This window comes from Malus sylvestris, chromosome 2, assembly GCF_916048215.2.
Source record: "Malus sylvestris chromosome 2, drMalSylv7.2, whole genome shotgun sequence".
Lineage (NCBI taxonomy): Eukaryota > Viridiplantae > Streptophyta > Magnoliopsida > Rosales > Rosaceae > Malus > Malus sylvestris.
Genome location: NC_062261.1, coordinates 12,124,524 through 12,144,723, shown reverse-complemented (window position 1 = coordinate 12,144,723; position 20,200 = coordinate 12,124,524). Strand labels below are relative to the sequence as shown.

Here is a 20,200-nt window from a genome sequence, read left to right as displayed (position 1 = left end):
CACGTCGCATTCGATATCATGATCTCATCCATGGTTCCTGTAGCTGACTTTGTATACAGAAATGGTCAGATTAAGAGACAACTTGCCGTCCAGAGTGTGTTGCTTGTTTTAAACTAATCTGCTTTATTTGAATACTTCATTGCAGAAAGGAATTTTGAAGTATTTAAATCTATTTTCTGTCCGAATGCACAATAATTGTATAATTGTATATTAGTTTATATAAAATCAAACGATTAAGACTCGTTCAATTTGAAGCTAGAGAGATAGTCACCTGAATATTTATATGAATTATATGTTTTTAATTTCGATTGAAAGCTCTCTCTGCAAGCCTTCCAGCTTTTTTTTCGACTTTTAGCACGATCACGTAAGCAAATGTTGCATTAACTAGTTGAGAAGCCTGCAGAATTTTAGCAGGTCGTAACAATGGCCATCTCCTTCCTCTGCTCCAAACCTCTCTGTATTCTTCTGCTACTCCTCTTCTTCACTGCCCGAATTTTAGCTCAATCAACGCCATCCAACTCGAGCACAAGTTTCTCGTGCTCTGTAGATGCACCTCCTTCGTGTGACACGTACGTGTCCTACTTCGCCCGGCCTCAGTTTATGAGCCTGGAAAATATATCTCATCTATTCGGGGTCAGTCCCTTGTCGATTGCCAAGGCGAGTAATCTAGTTTCTGAGCACATCAGATTGATTGCAGGCCAACTCTTACTAGTTCCAATCAGCTGCGGTTGCTCTGGAAACAGTTACTTTTCTAACATCACATATGAGATCAAGAGCGGAGATAGCTTCTACTTAGTTTCAATCAATTCATTTGAGAATCTCACCGATTGGCATGAAGTGCTAAATATGAACCCAACTCTGGATCCGAGCCTCTTGCAGATTGGCCAGAAAGTCATCTTTCCTCTGTTCTGTAAGTGCCCCTCGAAGATGTATACGGAAAATGGAATCAAGTATCACATCACATACATATGGCAACCCAACGATGACATCAGTCGTGTGAGTTCCAGGTTCAATGTGTCAACACTTGACATCTCATCTGCAAATAACCTCCACAACGATAGCGCCGCAGTGGAACTTCCGGTGGTGATCCCCGTGTCAAGGTTGCCTGCTCTAGTTCAACCAAAACCCCCTCAAGGAAGAAACATATTCAAGCAGCGGTGGTGGCTTATTCTCATCATAATCTTGGGAGGTGTTCTATTAGTTTCTTCACTTTTGGCCATTTTTGCGGTGTATACTCGTCACCAACATAAGGTGAAGAAGGCTTTGGACGGTCCTGGTTCATCTCTGGAGAGCGCTGAATGGTTCAAAATGAAAGAAGGGAAAATTGATGAGAATTTTGACCTGAAGTTTATACAAGATAAGCTTCTTCCGGGAGTTTCAAGCTATCTTGGAAAGCCAATCATGTACGAGGTCAAAACGATTATGGAAGCAACCATGAATCTTAACGAGCACTGCAGAATTGGAGGGTCGGTATACAGAGCCATAGTTGACGGACAAGTCTTGGCTGTAAAGAACACTAAAGAAGATGTCACGGAGGAGCTAAATATTCTGCAGAAGGTAAATCATGCAAATTTGGTGAAGCTTATGGGAGTCTCATCTGAAACAGACGGGAGTCGCTTCTTGGTTTACGAATATGCTGCAAATGGATCACTTGATAAGTGGTTGTACTCCAAATCTTCGGCCACTTCAAGTTCTGCGGAGCTGCTCACGTGGAATCAGAGACTAAGTATAGCTCTAGATATCGCCAATGGCCTGCAATACATGCACGAACACACGCAGCGAAGCATTGTTCACATGGATATCAGGACGAGTAACATACTTCTCGACTCCAAATTCAAGGCCAAGATAGCAAATTTCTCCATGGCTAGAGCAGCTGCAAACGATGTCACCCCCAAAGTAGATGTTTTCGCTTTTGGGGTTGTACTTTTGGCCTTGCTTTCCGGAAAGAAAGGCATGGAAGCAAAAGAAAATGGAGAGGCTATCATGTTGTGGAAGGATGTTAGGTGGGTTTTGGAAGCCGAAGAGGAAAAAGTGGAGAGGTTGAGAAAATGGATGGATCCAAATTTGGAGAACTTCTATCCGATTGATGGGGCTTTGAGCTTGACAGCCTTGGCAAGGGCCTGCACACAGGAGAAGCCATCAACCAGACCAAGCATGGGAGAAGTTGTGTTCAACCTCTCTGTACTTACTCATTCGTCTTCTCAGTCGACATTGGAAAGGTCTTGGACTTCGGCGTTAGAAGCAGAAGAAGTTCTTGAAACTATCAGTCCAATCGCTGCTCGTTGATTCAGGGAGGAAGCCGGAAGCTTTAGCCCAATTAGACCTGTATTTACATGTTCATAATCATGTACTGAGAAAATGATGTACAATTCCTTTAAGTTCTGAATTTTCAGCTAATTTAGAGTTTGCTTGATGATGGAATTGAGTGTAAAGTTTTCGACTAATTTAAAGTTTGCCTGATCATGAAGGAATCTGAATCTGTAATTTTCTTGCTATATGATCATATTGTAGAAACCGTTCCCCTTCCGTTGGGGATCCTTACAACAAACAACAACAACAAAGCCTTTTCCCACTAAGTGGGGTCGGCTATATGAATCCTAGAACGCCATTGCGCTCGGTTTTGTGTCATGTCCTCCGTTAGATCCAAGTACTCAAGTCTTTTCTTAGGGTCTCTTCCAAAGTTTTCCTAGGTCTTCCTTTACCCCTTCGGCCCTGAACCTCTGTCCCGTAGTCACATTTTCGAACCGGAGCGTCAGGAGGCCTTCTTTGCACATGTCCAAACCACCGGAACCGATTTTCTCTCATATTTCCTTTAATTTTGGCTACTCCTACTTTACCTCGGATATCCTCATTCCCAATCTTATCCTTTCTCGTGTGCCCACACATCCCACGAAGCATCCTCATCTCCGCTACACCCATTTTGTGTACGTGTTGATGCTTCACCGCCCAACATTCTGTGCCATACAACATCGCTGGCCTTATTGCAGTCCTATAAAATTTTCCCTTGAGCTTCAGTGGCCTACGACGATCACACAACACGCCGGATGCACTCTTACACTTCATCCATCCAGCTTGTATTCTATGGTTGAGATCTCCATCTAATTCTCCGTTCTCTTGCAAGATAGATCCTAGGTAGCGAAAACGGTCACTTTTTGTGATCTTCACTAGATTGCTCCGGTCATTAGTGTGGATAAGTATATAAATGGATAGAGATAGGAAAGCAAACACAAGATGTACATGGTTCACCCAGATTGGCTACGTCCACGGAATAGAGGAGTTCTCATTAATTGTGAAGGGTTTACACAAGTACATAGGTTCAAGCTCTCCTTTAGTGAGTACAAGTGAATGATTTAGTACAAATGACATTAGGAAATATTGTGGGAGAATGATCTCGTAACCACGAAACTTCTAAGTACCAGAGTGTGGTATCGTCTTGACTTGCCTTATCTGTCTCATAGGTAGATGTGGCATCTTCTCTGGAAGTACTCTTCCTCCATCCAGGGGTGGTATCTTTAACTGGTGGAAATGCACAAGGTAATGTATCAATTTCACTTGAAGCTTACTTGTAGTTTCAGGCTTGGTCAAGCGCGATACAAACCATGTAGTAGGAGTCCCCCAAGTCGCCGAGCTAGGGGATCTGCTGAAAGAGGTGACAGACAAGGTAAGCAATCAGAGCTCCGACTGATTGTTCACATTCTCCCTATCTTGCAGGCAGCATGAAGGATAAAGAGAAGAAAAATGAGAAGAGATGATATGGGATACTTTTGCTTTTGAAGAAGTAACTTTCCACAGGCTTATTCTTGAACTGGGCTGGAGGGTTTTCTGGTTTCCTCCAGAGTATAAGGCCGACTGAAGAATTTGAGGGTCAAAACAAGTCCATCAAATCTAGAGTACGTTTGACACTGCTGATATGGGATACTTTTGCTTTTGACAGAGTAGTGGATGTATCGGCACGTGTGCTGTTACGCTTGTCTCCACATGCTTCCTTGTATCCTTCTCACTTGCCCTATCTGTTCCTCAGGCAGATGCGGTATCTTCCCTGAAAGCATAAGATGTTGAAGATGAGTACTCGAGAGCAATGCCAGGTAAGTAATCAGGTAAGGGGTTCTAGGCAGTCAGTTCCTGGTTGGAAGCTTGATTCCAAGTGCTGACTGATTGCTCTATTTCTCCTTGTCTTGCAGGTAAGAGCAAGGCCAAAGGAAAAGACAGGGAAAAAGCATGATATGAGATACTCTTGCTTTTAACCCTGATGATATGAGATATTCTTGCTCTAGTATAGCTTGTTTACAGAGGTATTATCGGGGGGAAAGAAAGCTGAATATTTCGAAAGGCTTCGTTGGGAGTGCCCTCTCAGATAAGAGGAAGGGTTGAGCATTTTTGCAGGTCTGCCTGTCCGTTGGGGATGAAGGTCGACATATATAGGAAGTCTCCCTAACATCAAGTAATAATGCTATTCCTTTACCCTGCTGGGTCATAGCACGGTAGTGGGAGCTGCCAGCTTCACATGTTTTAACTCTGTCAGAGCACTTTGAAAAAGTGGTCTGTGGTATCTGGAAAGCTGATGTTGCGTGTGAAGATTACAGACAAGCTTTATCTAAGGAGATTCAGCTCTTGAAGTTGGGAAAGTAGTGCCTCTTCGGTTTTCGAACAAGCAATCCTGTCGGGGATCTGGCTCTCGAGATTCGGAGAACGATGCCTCTTCGATTTTTGAGAAAGCAATCCTGCTGGGGGTCTGGCTCTCGAGATTCGGAGAGCGGTGTCTCTTCGATTTTTGAGAAAGTAATCATGTTGGGAGTCTGGCTCTCGAGATTCGGAGGGCGGTGCCTCTTCGATTTTGGAGCAAGCAATCTTGTTGGGAGTGTTTTCTCGAATGTGAGTAAAGGTTGGGCATGTTTGCTAGTCTACCTTGCCAAGAAGCACATAGGTTGACACACCGGGACTTTCCAATTATCCAGCAGTGGTACTGTTCCTTTACCCTTGTGGGTAATAATATGGTAGCTAGACCTTCAAAATTTATGTGTCTAAACTTTGTTTGAGGGATCCTTGAAAAAAAAAATTTATTTGAGGGACACCTTGTAATGTTTATTCCGTAACTTTTTTTAACGATTCAAACCGTCTTTATTTCATTACATCATCCAGTCAACAAAACAATAGTCATCATGCAATTGTTACACTTACACGATACAGAAGAACAGTGCTTTATGAGATGCATACTGTTACAACTAGATCCGTATTTTACAAAAATGATTCTACTTTTATTGCATCGAATTGATTTTTTTTTGCAGGAACTAGAGTACTTGATGGATTCTTGGTCTGTTTTCTGGCTCTTGAGCCAAACATTCAAGACTTAGCTTTATCATTCGTACTGTAAACTCTGCGCAGTGCTCTACATTGAAATTCGGATCTATTAGCCCATCAGGCTGAGCTTCTGCATTTTCTCCTCCCATTATTCTAGAGCTTGTGTCTGAAAGAAGTACTTCCACTCCATCCTACAAGAATACAGCTTCTTTTCCTGTTACCAACTCCAGCATAACAACCCCAAAGGCATAGATATCGATTGCAGGTGTCACCAATCCGTATTCTATATATTCTGGTGCCATGTAACCTTTCGGTACCCTAGCATACCTTATAGATGAATTCTCATTCGATTGATTCTTTGCTGACCGTGCGAGGCTGAAATTTGCAATCTTAGCCCTTAAATTTTTGTTGAGTTTGGTACTGCTAAGATCTTTGTGCACGTAAGCAGGACCGGTGAAGTTGTGCAGATAGTGAAGCCCATTGGCAATGTCCAAAGCCATCTGAACCCTACGATCCCAACTCTGAACTTCTGGACAACTGTTTTTCTTGATCCAATCTCGTAACGAACCATTTTCCATGAACTCATACATGAGGTACAAATCCCCACCGTGTTCACATGCACCCAAAAGGCTGATCAGATTGAAATGGTTAACCTTTTTCAGTAAGTTCACCTCCTTAGTCACATCTTTGCTCATCTTCTTTATGGCTAGAGCTTTTCCTTAAACCCTTGTGTACAGAGCCCCCCAACCAATTCTTTTCGCTGAAATCCTCCGTAGCATGTTTCAATTCTCCGTATTTGAAGACTTTCAACCCTACATCAACTTGAGAAATGGTAACAAATAAATCTTCCTCCATTGCCCTTTTCTTCTTTCCTTCTGTATTCTTTTGAGAACCCTTTTTCTGGCAATGAAAGAAGACCACAGAGATAACCAAGCAGAGAACTAGCAGAAGAATTCCAATTCCAATTCCAACCCAAATAAGTACATCCTTAGATCTTCTATTTCCATGAATAGAAGTAACCGGAGGAGAAAGGAATGGCGGTGGCCCAGGTAGGTGGTGAATTAGGGTTTGAGAGCTCGAAGGCTCCACCGACAGTGGAATTAGAGTGGGTGTAAATGCTAGCAAAGGAGGATCAGCTTCTGTAAACCTATTTGCATAAGCTACACTCTTTACACTTACATTAAATCTCTTACTCAAGTCAGGGACAGAATCATCCAAGCTGACCAAGTAAGTCATTAGAAATTTAGTACCATCGGCAGTTTGGTTGCTTGTGGGACAAGCACATCTCAGTGGCACCTTTAATTTCATGCCAGGCAGCAAGTGGAATGCACTATACTTGTTCTGCTACATGAAAGCATTACAAGTAGACAAACTCTGATATGTCTGAGTTGCTATTATATAATATATGTGTTGGAAAATATTATTATTTAGATTTATTTTAATGTTTGGTTTTTTGGGCTTAGCCCGTTAGTATTAGGGTTTTAGTCTAGGGTTTGCTTTGGTCTTTCTCTATATAAAGACCTCTTTGTTTTGTTTTTGATTATTCAATCAATAATGCTATGTTTTTTGGTATATTGTTCAATATGGTATCAAGAGCAGGTTAACTGGACCTGTCTCGGTGCCGTATGTCTGAGTGATTCATGAACTCGTGAGTATATCACCAGCACTGTACCACTGGACGCTTCCGACTGAACCTGTGCACCGACTGGAATTTATCTGATTGAACCTGTGCACCGACTGGAATCTATCTAACTGCAACCTGTTGCACCGACTTGAATTTGCATCTGCTCAGTTCGCTGCAATCATCGCAGCCAACTGGACCACCGCCACACCGCACCCACCATCTGTCGCACTGCTTCAGTCTGCATCAATCTGCATCAGTCGCATCTGCACCTTTGATCTGCATCTGCACCAGGTATCGTGCTCCTTGTTCCTCAGTATTGTCATGGCATCTGAAAAGGACGATTCCTTACAAGTTATTGGTGTGAAATTGAATGGAAATAATTATGTGTATTGGGCATATGTGATGAAGAATTTTTTGATTGGAAAAGGTTTGTGGGGCTATGTTTCTGGAATGATTTCTATTCCAAATAACCCTAAAGATGAGAAACATTTTGAATTGGTTGCTGCATGGGAGATGAATAATTCAAAGATTATTACGTGGATTAATAATTCTGTTGATTTGGCTATTGGAATGCAACTAGCTAAGTTCTCAACGTCTAAGGAAGTTTGGGATCACTTGGCAAAGTTGTATACCAAGGCCAATTTTGCTAAGAGGTATCAATTTGAAATGGAGATTCGTACAATCCAGCAAGGTGATAAGAGTATTCAAGTGTTTTACAATGAACTGACCAATCTTTGGGATCAACTTGCATTAACTGAGCCTGAAGAACTCGGCATTGTCAAGCTCTATTGTAAATATAGAGAAGAACAACGTCTTGTTCAGTTTCTAATGCCTCTTCGGGATGAGTTCGAGACACTCCGTAGCTTCATCCTTCATCGAACTCCTCTTCCATCTGTTGATTCTGTTCTTAATGAGTTACAAGTAGAAGAAGTTCGTGTGCAGTCGCATAGGCTCTCTTCATCGTCGTCAAATACTTCAGCATTTGCTGCGGCAAGGTCTCGTAGGGTTGCTATGGATGAGTATTCTTATTGTAAAGGGAAAGGGCATTGGAAATCCCAATGTCCTAAGTTGTCTCAGCAACATGAACTTCCACAAAAATGAGGAGCAGCTGCTGTTTTGCATATTGGAACTGATTCAAAATCTGAATCTAGGAAGGATGATTGGACATGGTAGTTTGAAGTTGGCATCGGCATTGACATGGTAGTTTGAAGTTGGCATCGGCATTGACATGGTTGTGTTTTGAAGTTGGCATTGGCATTAGCATGGTTGTGTTTTTCGCATCGGCATTGACACTGGAATTTGGAGTCTTGCATCCACATCTACTTTGGCAAACCCATGGCGTGTACCGCCATGAGTTTGACGGGGGGTGTTGGAAAATATTATTATTTAGATTTATTTTAATGTTTGGTTTTTTGGGCTTAGCCCGTTAGTATTAGGGTTTTAGTCTAGGGTTTGCTTTGGTCTTTCTCTATATAAAGACCTCTTTGTTTTGTTTCTGATTATTCAATCAATAATGCTATGTTTTTTGGTATATTGTTCAATAATATGTGGTCTATGGAGGGAATGACAAAAGAGGCTTTGGCCTCATAGTACTGACCTAAACAAGAAGAGACCACCGGAACAATCACCTCTTTGTTTGAAGGCAGCAAGAGAGTATGATCCGAGACATTGTTGATCGCCGCAAGCTCAGACGGGTCTGAAGCTGTGAGGTTCGATATGGCAGAGACGGAATCATAATGGGGTTGAGAGACGAAAATCAAGAAGCATGACTACTTTTTTTATTAAGAATATATTGTAATTAATGTATAATATTGTATTTGTCTAAACAAGGAAAGACTATTCCATGTATTGTGGATCACGGCTTTATAGGATTAGAATCAGGATTTGACTTTTCTATTTGTATTTGTATATATATGGGCTACATAGCCTCTGTTCAATACATATGAAATATTCAGCCATATTATTCCTCCATATATTCTTCCATATATCAATCCCAAGAACTACCTAGCTCTTTCTTAATTTGGTATCATCACAGGCTCTTCGATCCACTTCATCAAACCCTAGCAAAATTACAAACATCATGAAAGACAATCCAACACCCAACGCCAACACAAACAACAACCCTAGTATGGATTTATCACATCCATACTATGTTCATCCTTCAGATCACTCTGGCCATGTACTTGTTTCTGAAAAACTGAATGGCACTAATTATTCCTCCTGGAGCAAGTCTATGCTTCATGCCTTATGAGCCAAAAATAAAATTGGGTTCATTGATGGATCCATTAAACCCCCTTCCGAAAATGAAAAACCAGGTGATTATGCCCTATGGTCGCGCTGCAACAGCATGATCCTATCATGGATTTCGAATTCGTTATCTCTATAACGGAGTTGTCCATGCCGAATTTGCATACAAGATTTGGGAGGATTTCTAGCATCAATTTTCCCAGCAAAACACACCAACAATTTACCAAATCCAAAAATAGATTGCTTCTCTATCACAAGGCTCCATGACCGTCTCATCGTACTTTACAGAACTCAAGCATCTTTGGACTCGACTCGATGCACATGAAGACCCCATCATCTGCAACCTGATGGATAAACATCATGAGCAACAAGAAAAATACTAAATTATGCAATTTCTTATGGGCCTCAACGATATTCATGACACCGTTCGCACTAGCATTCTCATGATGACACCATTGCCCAATATTCATCAAGCTTATTCCTTTGTCAGCAATCACGAGCAACAATGCCAGTTGACTTCGGAACAATGCCAACAATTGCCATTCAATAATTTTTCCCTTGCTGCTGCAACACAAACCCGCTCTGACCAGCGCTGTGATCATTGCAACCGAGAGGGACACACCATCGACAATGGGTGCCTAATCCATTGCACAAACCCACTCTAAAATACCATTGCAATTTTTGTGACAAAATAGGACATACAGAGGGCAAGTGCAAAATTAAGAATGGCACATGGGTGCCTAATCCCAATGGAGGACCTAATCCCAATGGATGACATGGCAACAAAAATGGTCGAAAGCAACGAGGCTCTTTTTCACGTCCTTTGCATGTTGCCCATGCAGCGGAAACCACTTCAGGTCCTTAAGGGCCATCCATGCTGTAACCAACATATCCTTCTGCATCCACCAATACCAATCCATTGAGTGCACTCTTTAAGGATCAAATTCAACAATTAACTCATGCTCTCTCTTTGCTTTCTTCTGGTAATGGGAACACTTATGCCAATGCCGCAGGTCCGAATTCTTTTTCTGTTACTTCCATTAATTATGTGTTTACTAAGCCATGGATCTTGGATAGCGGAGCTATAGATCATATCGTTTCTGATTCCACTTTATTTACTACCACCAAACCTCCATCTATACCCGTTGTTAATTTGCCCACTGGTTCTTCAATCCCAATCACTTGCACTAGCACAATACCATTTAATTCTAATATAACTTTAGCTGATGTCTTGTGTGTTCCGTCTTTTAATCTCAAATCTCATGTCCGCTAGCAAAGTCATTGACTCTCTCAATTGATGTGCCATTTTGTTTCCCACCTTTTGTGTTTTACAGGACTTGGCTTCAAGGAAGATGATTGGTTCGGGTAAGATGTGTGATGGTCTTTACTACATGTCGCTTATACACCGGACACCTGCCTCTCATCAAGTCTCTCATCCTTCCCAACGACTTGAGAATCCATCCCTTTCTTGTCTCAAATTAGCTTATTCTTTGTTATTTTTTCATGATATTTCATTTGACAATAATTGTAGTGTCTGTCCTTTGGCCAAACAGACAAGACTTTCGTTTTCTTTAAGTTCAATATCGACTCATGCATCATTTGTTTTATTACATTGTGACATATAGGGTCTTTACAAAATTCCCACTCACTTTGGGGCTTGTTTCTTTTTTACAATTGTGGATGATTTTAGTCGATGCACTTGGGTGTTTTTAATGACTCACAAATCTGAGACACCTCATCTTTTAAGGTCCTTTATCACCTTTGCTCACACTCAATTCCATGCCACAGTTAAAACCATCAGAGTAGACAATGGGTCCAAATTCCTATCCATGTGGGATTATTTTCAATCTAATGGCATCAAATTTCAACGCACTTGCGTTTACACCCCCCCCCAACAGAATGGGGTTGTTGAACGCAAACATCACCATATTCTTATAATGGCACGTGCTTTACACTTTCAGTCCAACATACTCCTCATATTTTGGGGTGATTGCGTACTCACTGCCGTCTATCTCATCAACCGTTTACCTTCACCCTTACTTTCCAACAAATCACCCTTTGAACTACTATACAAATGTCCACCATCCCTTGAGCATCTACGTGTTTTTGGATGTATCAGTTATGCTACCGTTGTCCACCCTACCTACAAATTTGAACCTAGAACTCACCGGTGTGTTTTCGTTGGCTATCCCACAGGTCACAAAGGGTATAAACTTTACAACTTGGACACTAAAAAGTTTTTGATAAGTTAGTGATGTAAAATTTCATGAGACTTCATTCCCATTTTCTAATCTTTCATCTCCTGATTCTCATACCACTGCCCTTAACCCGATAAATCAGGACACCATATCTTTTTCTCTCGTTTTCCATTTCCCTCCACCACTTGATGCACCTGCCAACATCATTGATCACCCTTCTGCCTTAACCCCACATGGCGCTGACCCCACCATTACCCATTCACAAGCCGACACTCCCACTCCCAATATCCCACATATTTCCCATTCACCGACATCCCTCCATAACCCATGCCCACCTCTCCTCCATTAATACCCATCCCCACCCATCCTGAACCCCCTACACAATCTCCTACCCATCTTAATGCCTCCCATCTCGACCTCGATATTTGTTGGTATATGGTCCAACCCATGATCAATGTTCTAGATTATTCTAGTAAGTAAGTGAGGTGGCTGGAGCATGCTAGACAATTCTAGCATGTTATTAAGTTGATGGAAGAAGCTAGAGAGTACTAGCTTCCTTGGTTGCAAATGGAAAGATATAGAAGCTACAATTTTGTGGCTAGTCTAGAATTATCTATGCTAGAGGTTTGAAGAATACACTAGAAACTAGTAGAATGCCAAACCCTCACCTATAAATATGGGTGTGATGTTGTAGTGAAGTAACCAATTAAGAACCAAGTGTGAGTAGCAAAGGATCAAGTCCAAAGCTAGAGTTCCACTCTAAGATTGAGAGTGGGAGTGTTCCACTACACATTGTGTAAGTGAAGTTTAGAGTGATAGAAAGTGTGTGTTATACTTTCTTATGTCCATCAAGCCTTGTCTTTGGCTTGGTAAGACTACTCTTGGTGTACTCATCTTTTTCATATAGTGAAGATTGATCCTTGTTTGGTGGACGTAAGCATAAATTGCCGAACCACATAAATTCTTGGTGTCCATTTTCTACTTTACCTTGTGCATTCCTTATCTTGTAGTACCGACATTCCTAACAAGTGGTATCAGAGCTCGGTTGGCTCGTACTACGAGATGGAAGGAAGTGACACTATGATCAAACTCACTAACTCTAATTGGGTAACATGGAAGCCAAGGGTGGAGGACATTCTCTATTGCAAGGATTTGCATGAACCAATTGAAGGAGATGTCGCTAAACCCGAGAGCATGTCCAATGCCGAGTGGAAGAAGATGAATCGCAAGGCTATTGGCACAATTAGACAATGGATGGACGATGAAACCAATGCCCGCGAGTTTTGGACGAAGCTTGAGTCTTTGTTCGAGAAGAAGACCCCAGTCAAGAAAGCCTTCTTGATCAAATAGCTCATCAATGTGAAGTACAATGATGGTTTAAGTGTAGCAGAACACTTGAACAATTTCCAAAATATCATCAACCAGTTGGCTACTATGCAAATGGCGATTGAGGACGAGCTGCAAGAGCTATTGCTACTTGGATCCTTGCCAGACAGTTGGGAGACCTTTGTGGTGAGTATAAGTAACTCTGCTTCCAATGGTGTTCTTACTTTTGATAATGTTAAAAATAGTATGCTCAATGAAGAAACAAGGAGAAAGACTTCTGACACAGATAGCAGCCAAGTATTTGTCACAGAGAACCGCGGAAGAAGCAAGAGTAGAGGGCCTAAAGGTCATGGCAGAAGTCCTAGCCGATCCAAGTCAAGGTTCAGGGGTGCATGCCACCATTGTGGCAAAGAAGGCCATATGAAGAAAAATTGTCGAGTTTGGAAGATGGAGCAAAATGAAGGAAACAATCAGAAGAAATATGATACTGGCAATACCACCGCTATCATATGTGGTGATGTACCAGAAATATTGTCTGTTGGTGAATGTCTGCATATGGGCAACTCTGACAGAGACATTGAATGGATCTTTGACAATGGAGCTTCCTTCCATGCTACATCCAAACCGGAGTTCTTCAGTACATACAAAGAATGTGACTTTGACATAGTGAAGATGGGGAATGAAAACTATTCCAAAATTCTTGGAATTGGTGATATTTGCCTAAGAACTAATCTCGGCTGCCAGTTGATGTTGAAAGATGTAAGACATATTCCTAATATACCTCTCAATCTGATATCCATCGGTACCCTTGATCGACAAGGATGTTATCACCATATTGGCGAAGGAAAATTGAAGCCTACTAAAGGCTTAATGGTGGTAGCAAGAGCATAACTTTGTTGTACGTTGTACCGGTCAAATGCCAAAGTTTTGAAAGGTGAGTTGAATGATGTGGAGGACTCATCTCTAGACTTGTGGCATAAGAGGCTAGGTCACATGAGTGAGAAAGGCCTACAAGTTTTGGCAAAGAAGTCTCACATTCCCTTTGCCAAAGGTACATCGTTAAACTGTTGTGAGCATTGTTTATTCGGAAAACAAAGAAGAATTAGTTTTTCTGTTCCATCTACAAAGAAAGGAAATTTGTTAGATCTTGTTTATTCAGATATGTGTGGTCCCATGGAAGTCGAGTCACTTGGAAGAAATAAATATTTTGTTACTTATATTGATGATGCTCCACAAAGGGTCTGGGTGTATTTGTTGAAATCCAAAGACCAGGTGTTTCAGACATTCTAGGAGTTCCATGCCATAATTGATAGGGAAATTGGGAAACCTCTCAAGTGCCTTCGTAGCGACAACGGCGACGAGTACACATCTTACCAGTTTAGAGAGTATTATGTGAAACATGGCATACGCCATGAGAAGACAGTTCCTGGAACTCCACACCATAACGGTGTTGCTGAAAGAATGAACCGAACCATCATGGAGAAAGTCAGGTGTATGCTAAGGACTGCAAAGTTATCTAAGCAGTTCTAGGGTGAAGCTGTAAGGATAGCCTGCTATTTGATCAACCGATCTCTATCAGTACCATTAGGTCTTGATGTTCCAAAGAGAGTATGGATTGGTAATGATGTGTCTTACTCTCATCTACAGGTGTTTGGTTGCAAAGCTTTTGTGCATATGCCCAAAGAGCAGAGATCGAAGTTAGACTACAAAGCTACACCATGCATCTTTCTTGGTTATGACGGTGAAGATTTTGGTTACAGATTATGGGACCCATACCAAAAGAAGTTTATTCGAAGTAGAGACGAGGTCTTTTATGAAGATCAAACAATTAGGGATTCGGATAAAGAGGCACAACCAGATGGCTCAGTCAGAGGAGTTGATCCATTAGCTTCAGATGAAGAAAGTCACGATGACATCCCTGAAATAGCTGCCAATGAAGTGCCTGCAGAACCAGATAATGTTGATCAGGGGAGCCTGATCAAGATGTGCCAAACCATGAGATTGCTAATTAGGGGGAGCCTAGTCAAGAAGAGCAGATTCAAGGAGAACCCAATCAGGGAGAGCCTCTAGCCCCGCAAGAGAATGAAGATCAAGTCAGAAGATCCAGCAGAAGTCGAAGACCGTCTACCAAGTATTCTTCATCAGAGTATATCATGTTGATTAATTATGGAGAGCCCGAAACTTATGAGGAGGCCAGAGCTCATAACGACAGTGATAAATGGATGAAGGCAATGGAGTCAGAGATGGATTCCTTATTAAAGAATGATACCTATGAGCTGGTGGAGCTTCCAAAGGGCAGAAAAGCATTGAAATTGAAAAAGGACGACAACATGACAAGGTACAAAGCTCGTTTGGTTGTAAAAGGTTTTAGTCAAAAGAAAGGAGTTGACTTTGATGAGATTTTCTCACCGATGGTGAAGATGACTTCCATTTGAGTTATCCTTGGTATGGCAGTAAGCATGGATCTTAAGCTCGAGCAGTTAGAAGTTAAAACTGCATTTCTCCACGGCAACTTCGAAGAGGAGATATATATGGAGCAACCCAAAGGCTTTGAAGTCAAAGGTAAAGAAACTTTGGTGTGCAAGCTCAAGAAAAGCTTATATGGTCTTAAGCAGGCTCCGAGACAGTGGAATAAGAAGTTCAACTCATTCATGGTGAGTAATGGGTACAAGAGAACTCATGCTGACTCTTGTGTCTATATCAAACAATTTTCTGGAGGTAAATTCATCATTTTATTGCTTCATGTTGATGACATGTTGATTATCGGTGAAGATGCTTCTATGATTAAAAAGCTCAAAGAAGAGTTATCTAAGTCCTTTGACATGAAAGACTTAGGGCCAACCAAGCAGATTTTGGGCATGGAGATAATTCGTGATAGAAAATCCAAGAAGTTGTGGTTGTCACAAGAAACGTATGTTGAACGGGTGCTTGAAATGTTCAACATACAAGTAGCCAAATCGGTAAGCTCACCTTTAGCCAATCATATCAAGTTGAGCAAAGAGTCGTGTCCAAAAACATATGAAGAAAATGAGAAAATGGCAGTTGTTCCCTACTCTTCAGCAGTAGGAAGTATCATGTATGCAATGGTATGCACACGGCCAGATATTGCTCATGCAGTAGGTGTGGTAAGCAGGTTTCTCTCTAATCCAGGGAAAGACCATTGGGAAGCTATTAAGTGGATTCTCATATATTTGAAGGGGACTTCTAAGATGTGTTTGTGCTTTGGCGGTTCCAAACCAATCTTGGAAAGATTTACAGATGCTGACATGAGAGGTGACCTGGATGGTAGAAAATCTACATTTGGGTACTTGTTTACTTTTGTAGGAGGAGCCGTGTCTTGGCAATCCAAGTTGCAAAAGTGTGTTGCGTTGTCCACAACCGAGGCTGAATACATAGCCGCTACAGAAGCATGCAAGAAGTTTTTGTGGCTGAAGCGGTTTCTCCAAGAGTTGGGTTTGAAGGAAAGTGATTATGGCGTTTATTGTGATAGTCAGAGTGCTCTGGATTTGAGTAAGAACACTACATATCATTCACGCACTAAGCACATTGATATTCGTTATCACTGGATTAGAGATGCTATCGAGAACAAGTTGCTACAGTTGAAAAAGATTCATACCGATAATAATTCTTCAGACATGTTAACAAAGGTAGTCACAAAATCAAAGTTGGAATTCTGCATTAAAGCTGCTGGGATGGACTCCAGGTAACTTGGAGTCATGATCAGAATTCCTCCCTCATGGACTGGAGGAGGAGATTGTTGGTATATGGTCCAGCCCATGATCAATGTTCTAGATTATTCTAGTAAGCAAGTGAGGTGGTTGGAGCATGCTAGACAATTCTAGCATGTTATTAAGTTGATGGAAGAAGCTAGAGAGCACTAGCTTCCTTGGTTGCAAATGGAAAGATCTAGAGGCTACAATTTTGTGGCTAGTCTAGAATTATCTATGCTAGAGGTTTGAAGAATACACTAGAAACTAGTAGAATGCCAAACCCTCACCTATAAATATGGGTGTGATGTTGTAGTGAAGTAACCAATTAAGAACCAAGTGTAAGTAGCAAAGGATCAAGTCTAAAGCTAGAGTTCCGCTCCAAGAGTGAGAGTGAGAGTGTTCCACTACACATTGTGTGAGTGAAGTTTAAAGTGATAGAAAGTGTGTGTTATACTTTCTTGTATCCATCAAGCCTTGTCTTTGGCTTGGTAAGACTACTCTTGTTGTACTCATCTTTTTCATATAGTGAAGATTGATCCTTGTTTGGTGGACGTAGGCATAAATTGCCGAACCACATAAATTCTTGGTGTCCATTTTCTACTTTACTTGTGCATTCTCTATCTTGTAGTACCGACATTCCTAACAATATTCCCATCTCTTCACAACCTATTCTCCTTTCTCTCAGGCACTCCACTCGTCCCAAACAGCCACCGGCATGGACTAAAGACTACCACATGTCTCACCAAGTCAATCACTTTTCCCTGGTACCACGTTCTGCAAAAGGTACCCATTATCCCATATCTAATTTTCTTTCCAACTCTCATTTCTCTTCTGCCCATTGCTCTTTTTTAGCTAACATTACAGGTCCATCTGAGCTCACCACATATGCTGAAGCTATCCTTGATCTGAATCGGCAACAAGCTATGCACACAGAATTATATGCGTTACACCACAATCAAACTTGGGACTTGGTTCCCTTTCCCGTTGGTCATAAGCCTATCGGCTCCAAATGGGTTTTCAAAAAGAAGTACAACTCTAACAGTTCTCTTGATCGTTACAAGGCTCGTGTTGTTGTAAAAGGATACACACAGGTTGAGGGAGTTGATTACCAGGAAACCTTTTCCCCCACTACCAAACTCACCACTCTGCGTTGTCTCCTTACCATTGATACTGCCTGCACTTAGTTTATTCATCAATTAGACGTTCAGAATGCCTTTCTGCATGGCACTCTTCATGAAGAGGTCTACATGGAACCCCCTCCGGGTCTTCGCCGACAAGGGGAGAATCTTGTATGTCAGCTCAAATAGTCCATTTACAGACTCAAACAGACACCTAGAACTTGGTTCACCACCTTCTCAGATGCTATTCAAAAAGTTGGATATCATCAATCGAAAGCGGATTATTCCTTATTCACTAACATCCGTGGTAGTTCAACCACTATTGTTCTTATTTACGTTGATGACATACTTATCACAGGAAATAATATCCAAGAGATGGAACAACTCAAAGCCTTTCTTCTCAAACACTTCCACATCAAAGACCTTGGTGATCTAAAGTATTTCTGGGTATTGAGTTCGCACGCTCAGAAAAGGGAATTTTTATGTCACAACGAAAATATGCACTCGATATTCTACAAGACTCAGGGTTACTTGGTGCAAAGCCAGATCCTTTTCTGATGGAACAAAACTTAGCACTTACATCCACAGATAGAGCATTGTTGAATGATCCAACTAAATACAGAAGGTTAGTTTTAGTTGGGAGATTGATATATCTCACTATTACCGGACATGGTTTATCTCGTTCGTACTTTGAGCCAATTTATGCATGAGCCAATTGCATTGGGATGCAGCTATGCGAATACTTAGATATATCAAAGGCACTCCAGGCCAAGGTCTACTATTTTCAGCCAACAATAATCTAGACTTAAAAGCTTTTTGTGATTCTGACTGGGGAAGATGTCGTGCCATGAGAAGATCAGTTACGAGATATTGTATTTTTCTTGGCAATTCACTCATTTCATGGAAGTCCAAAAAGCAAGATAATGTGTCCAGGTCATCAGCTGAGGCGGAATACTGTGCTATGGCAAATACTTGCCTAGAAATAACTTGGATGTGATACATATTACAAGATTTACGAGTTCCCCAGAAAACTCCCACTTCATTGTTTTGTGATAATCAGGCAGCCTTGTACATCACAGCAAATCTTGTTTTTCACAATTGTACCAAGCATATTGAGATAGATTGTCATATTGTTCGAGAAAAATTACAAGCTGGTATAATTCGTCCTACATATGTGCCTACACTCTTCCAATTAGCTGATATATTTACAAGGGCTTTAGGGAAGGATCAATTTGTGAAGCTACGAGACAAGTTGGGCGTTCGTAATCTTCACTCTCCAACTTGAGGGGGAGTATTAAGAATGTTTTGTAATTAATGTATAATATTGTATTTGTCTTAACTAGGAAAAACTATTCCATGTATTGTGTATCACGGCTTTATAGGATTAGAATCAGGGTTTGACTTTTCTATTTGTATTTGTATATATATGGGCTACATAGCCTCTGTTCAATACATATGAAATATTCAGCCATATTATTCCTCCATATATTCTTCCATATATCAATCCCAGGAACTACCTAGCTCTTTCTTAATTTTTTTCCATTGCAACTGTACAGAAAAGCCGGAGATGTACCGACATTTTCGCCACAATCAGAAGCCGAGTCTTCTAAGTAACTTTGTTCCGCTTTGTTTTTCGGAGTGAAGAGCAACAAAACTCAGAACATGAACATAGAGCAATCCATGATCAAGTTTCTACTTTCTGTGAAGACTTCTGGCAGAGGAAAGTCTTGAAGTTTTGTAGTACATGGCAAAGACAATGTCTGCAGCATCAGCATTACCGCGTTTTAATTATTTTGAATAATTGACTTTTTGTACTTATGTTGACTAATTAGGTTTTTAATCACATGGAATTTTCCCAGAAAATCATTCGTGGTTGGGACCCAAATTTAACTTGTACTGAACTTTAATCTTTTTTAAAGGAGAAGTAGTTCCTTAATTAAGGGAATTTAGGGTAGGGATGTAGGGGAGAATCATATGACTAGTAGCACTCTTGACTAGACCAATTCTCCTTATGTGCCATGACTAGTAGCACTCTTGACTCGACCAAGTCTCCTTATGTGCCAATAAAAATACCTTATAGTCCATTTTAATAATCTGGCTATGCTACGTTTTGTTCGATACAATGACATTGCAACATTATCTATGGTGTATTCACAGTCGATTCTTTTGTAATGAATGGACGTTTTGCACAAAGCATTTCCGATCCATATTGTGAAATCCCATTATTGGATTTCACAATTCAGTTTGTTGTATTTCAAATTTTCGGGAAATTATTATTATTTATGTTGTCATGCCCCAAAAATAGGTACGTAACAGTGTCATGCTCTATTAGTAACACAATATTATAGTGTTAAATTCCAACATTATAACACTACATTCTCAATAGAATGTAAGGCTATTTGAGGGGAAGTAAAATAATTTATTTTTAAGCAGTATGGAAGCGGAAATCATTTTGGTAAAACGAAGAATAAAAGGGCGACGGAATTTGGATAAATTTTTTACATCAAAGACGAAGTTTACAACTTACAACAAAACCAAAGAGTTTAAAGTAATTATCATACCAAACCAACTCTTTAGTTGATTTGAAAATGCAAAATGTTGAGTTTGGCTACAAAAATCCTTCAAGAAGGTGAGGCAATGAACGACCGAGAAGTTGACAAGTAACAAACAACACTAGTT

The 20,200-nt window shown here is 40.9% G+C and overlaps 1 protein-coding gene and 1 pseudogene across 1 annotated transcript; one reads left to right on the top strand and one right to left on the bottom strand.

Moving 5' to 3' along the window:
- Positions 1-320: 320 nt before the first annotated feature.
- Positions 321-2,471, top strand: LOC126589438 (serine/threonine receptor-like kinase NFP). Its single transcript, XM_050254727.1, has one exon. It carries the CDS (start codon positions 424-426, stop codon positions 2,284-2,286), a length of 1,863 nt encoding a protein of 620 aa, XP_050110684.1. The 5' UTR covers positions 321-423; the 3' UTR covers positions 2,287-2,471.
- Positions 2,472-5,288: 2,817 nt separating this feature from the next.
- Positions 5,289-19,296, bottom strand: LOC126601281 (protein LYK5-like; annotated as a pseudogene).
- Positions 19,297-20,200: the final 904 nt, after the last annotated feature.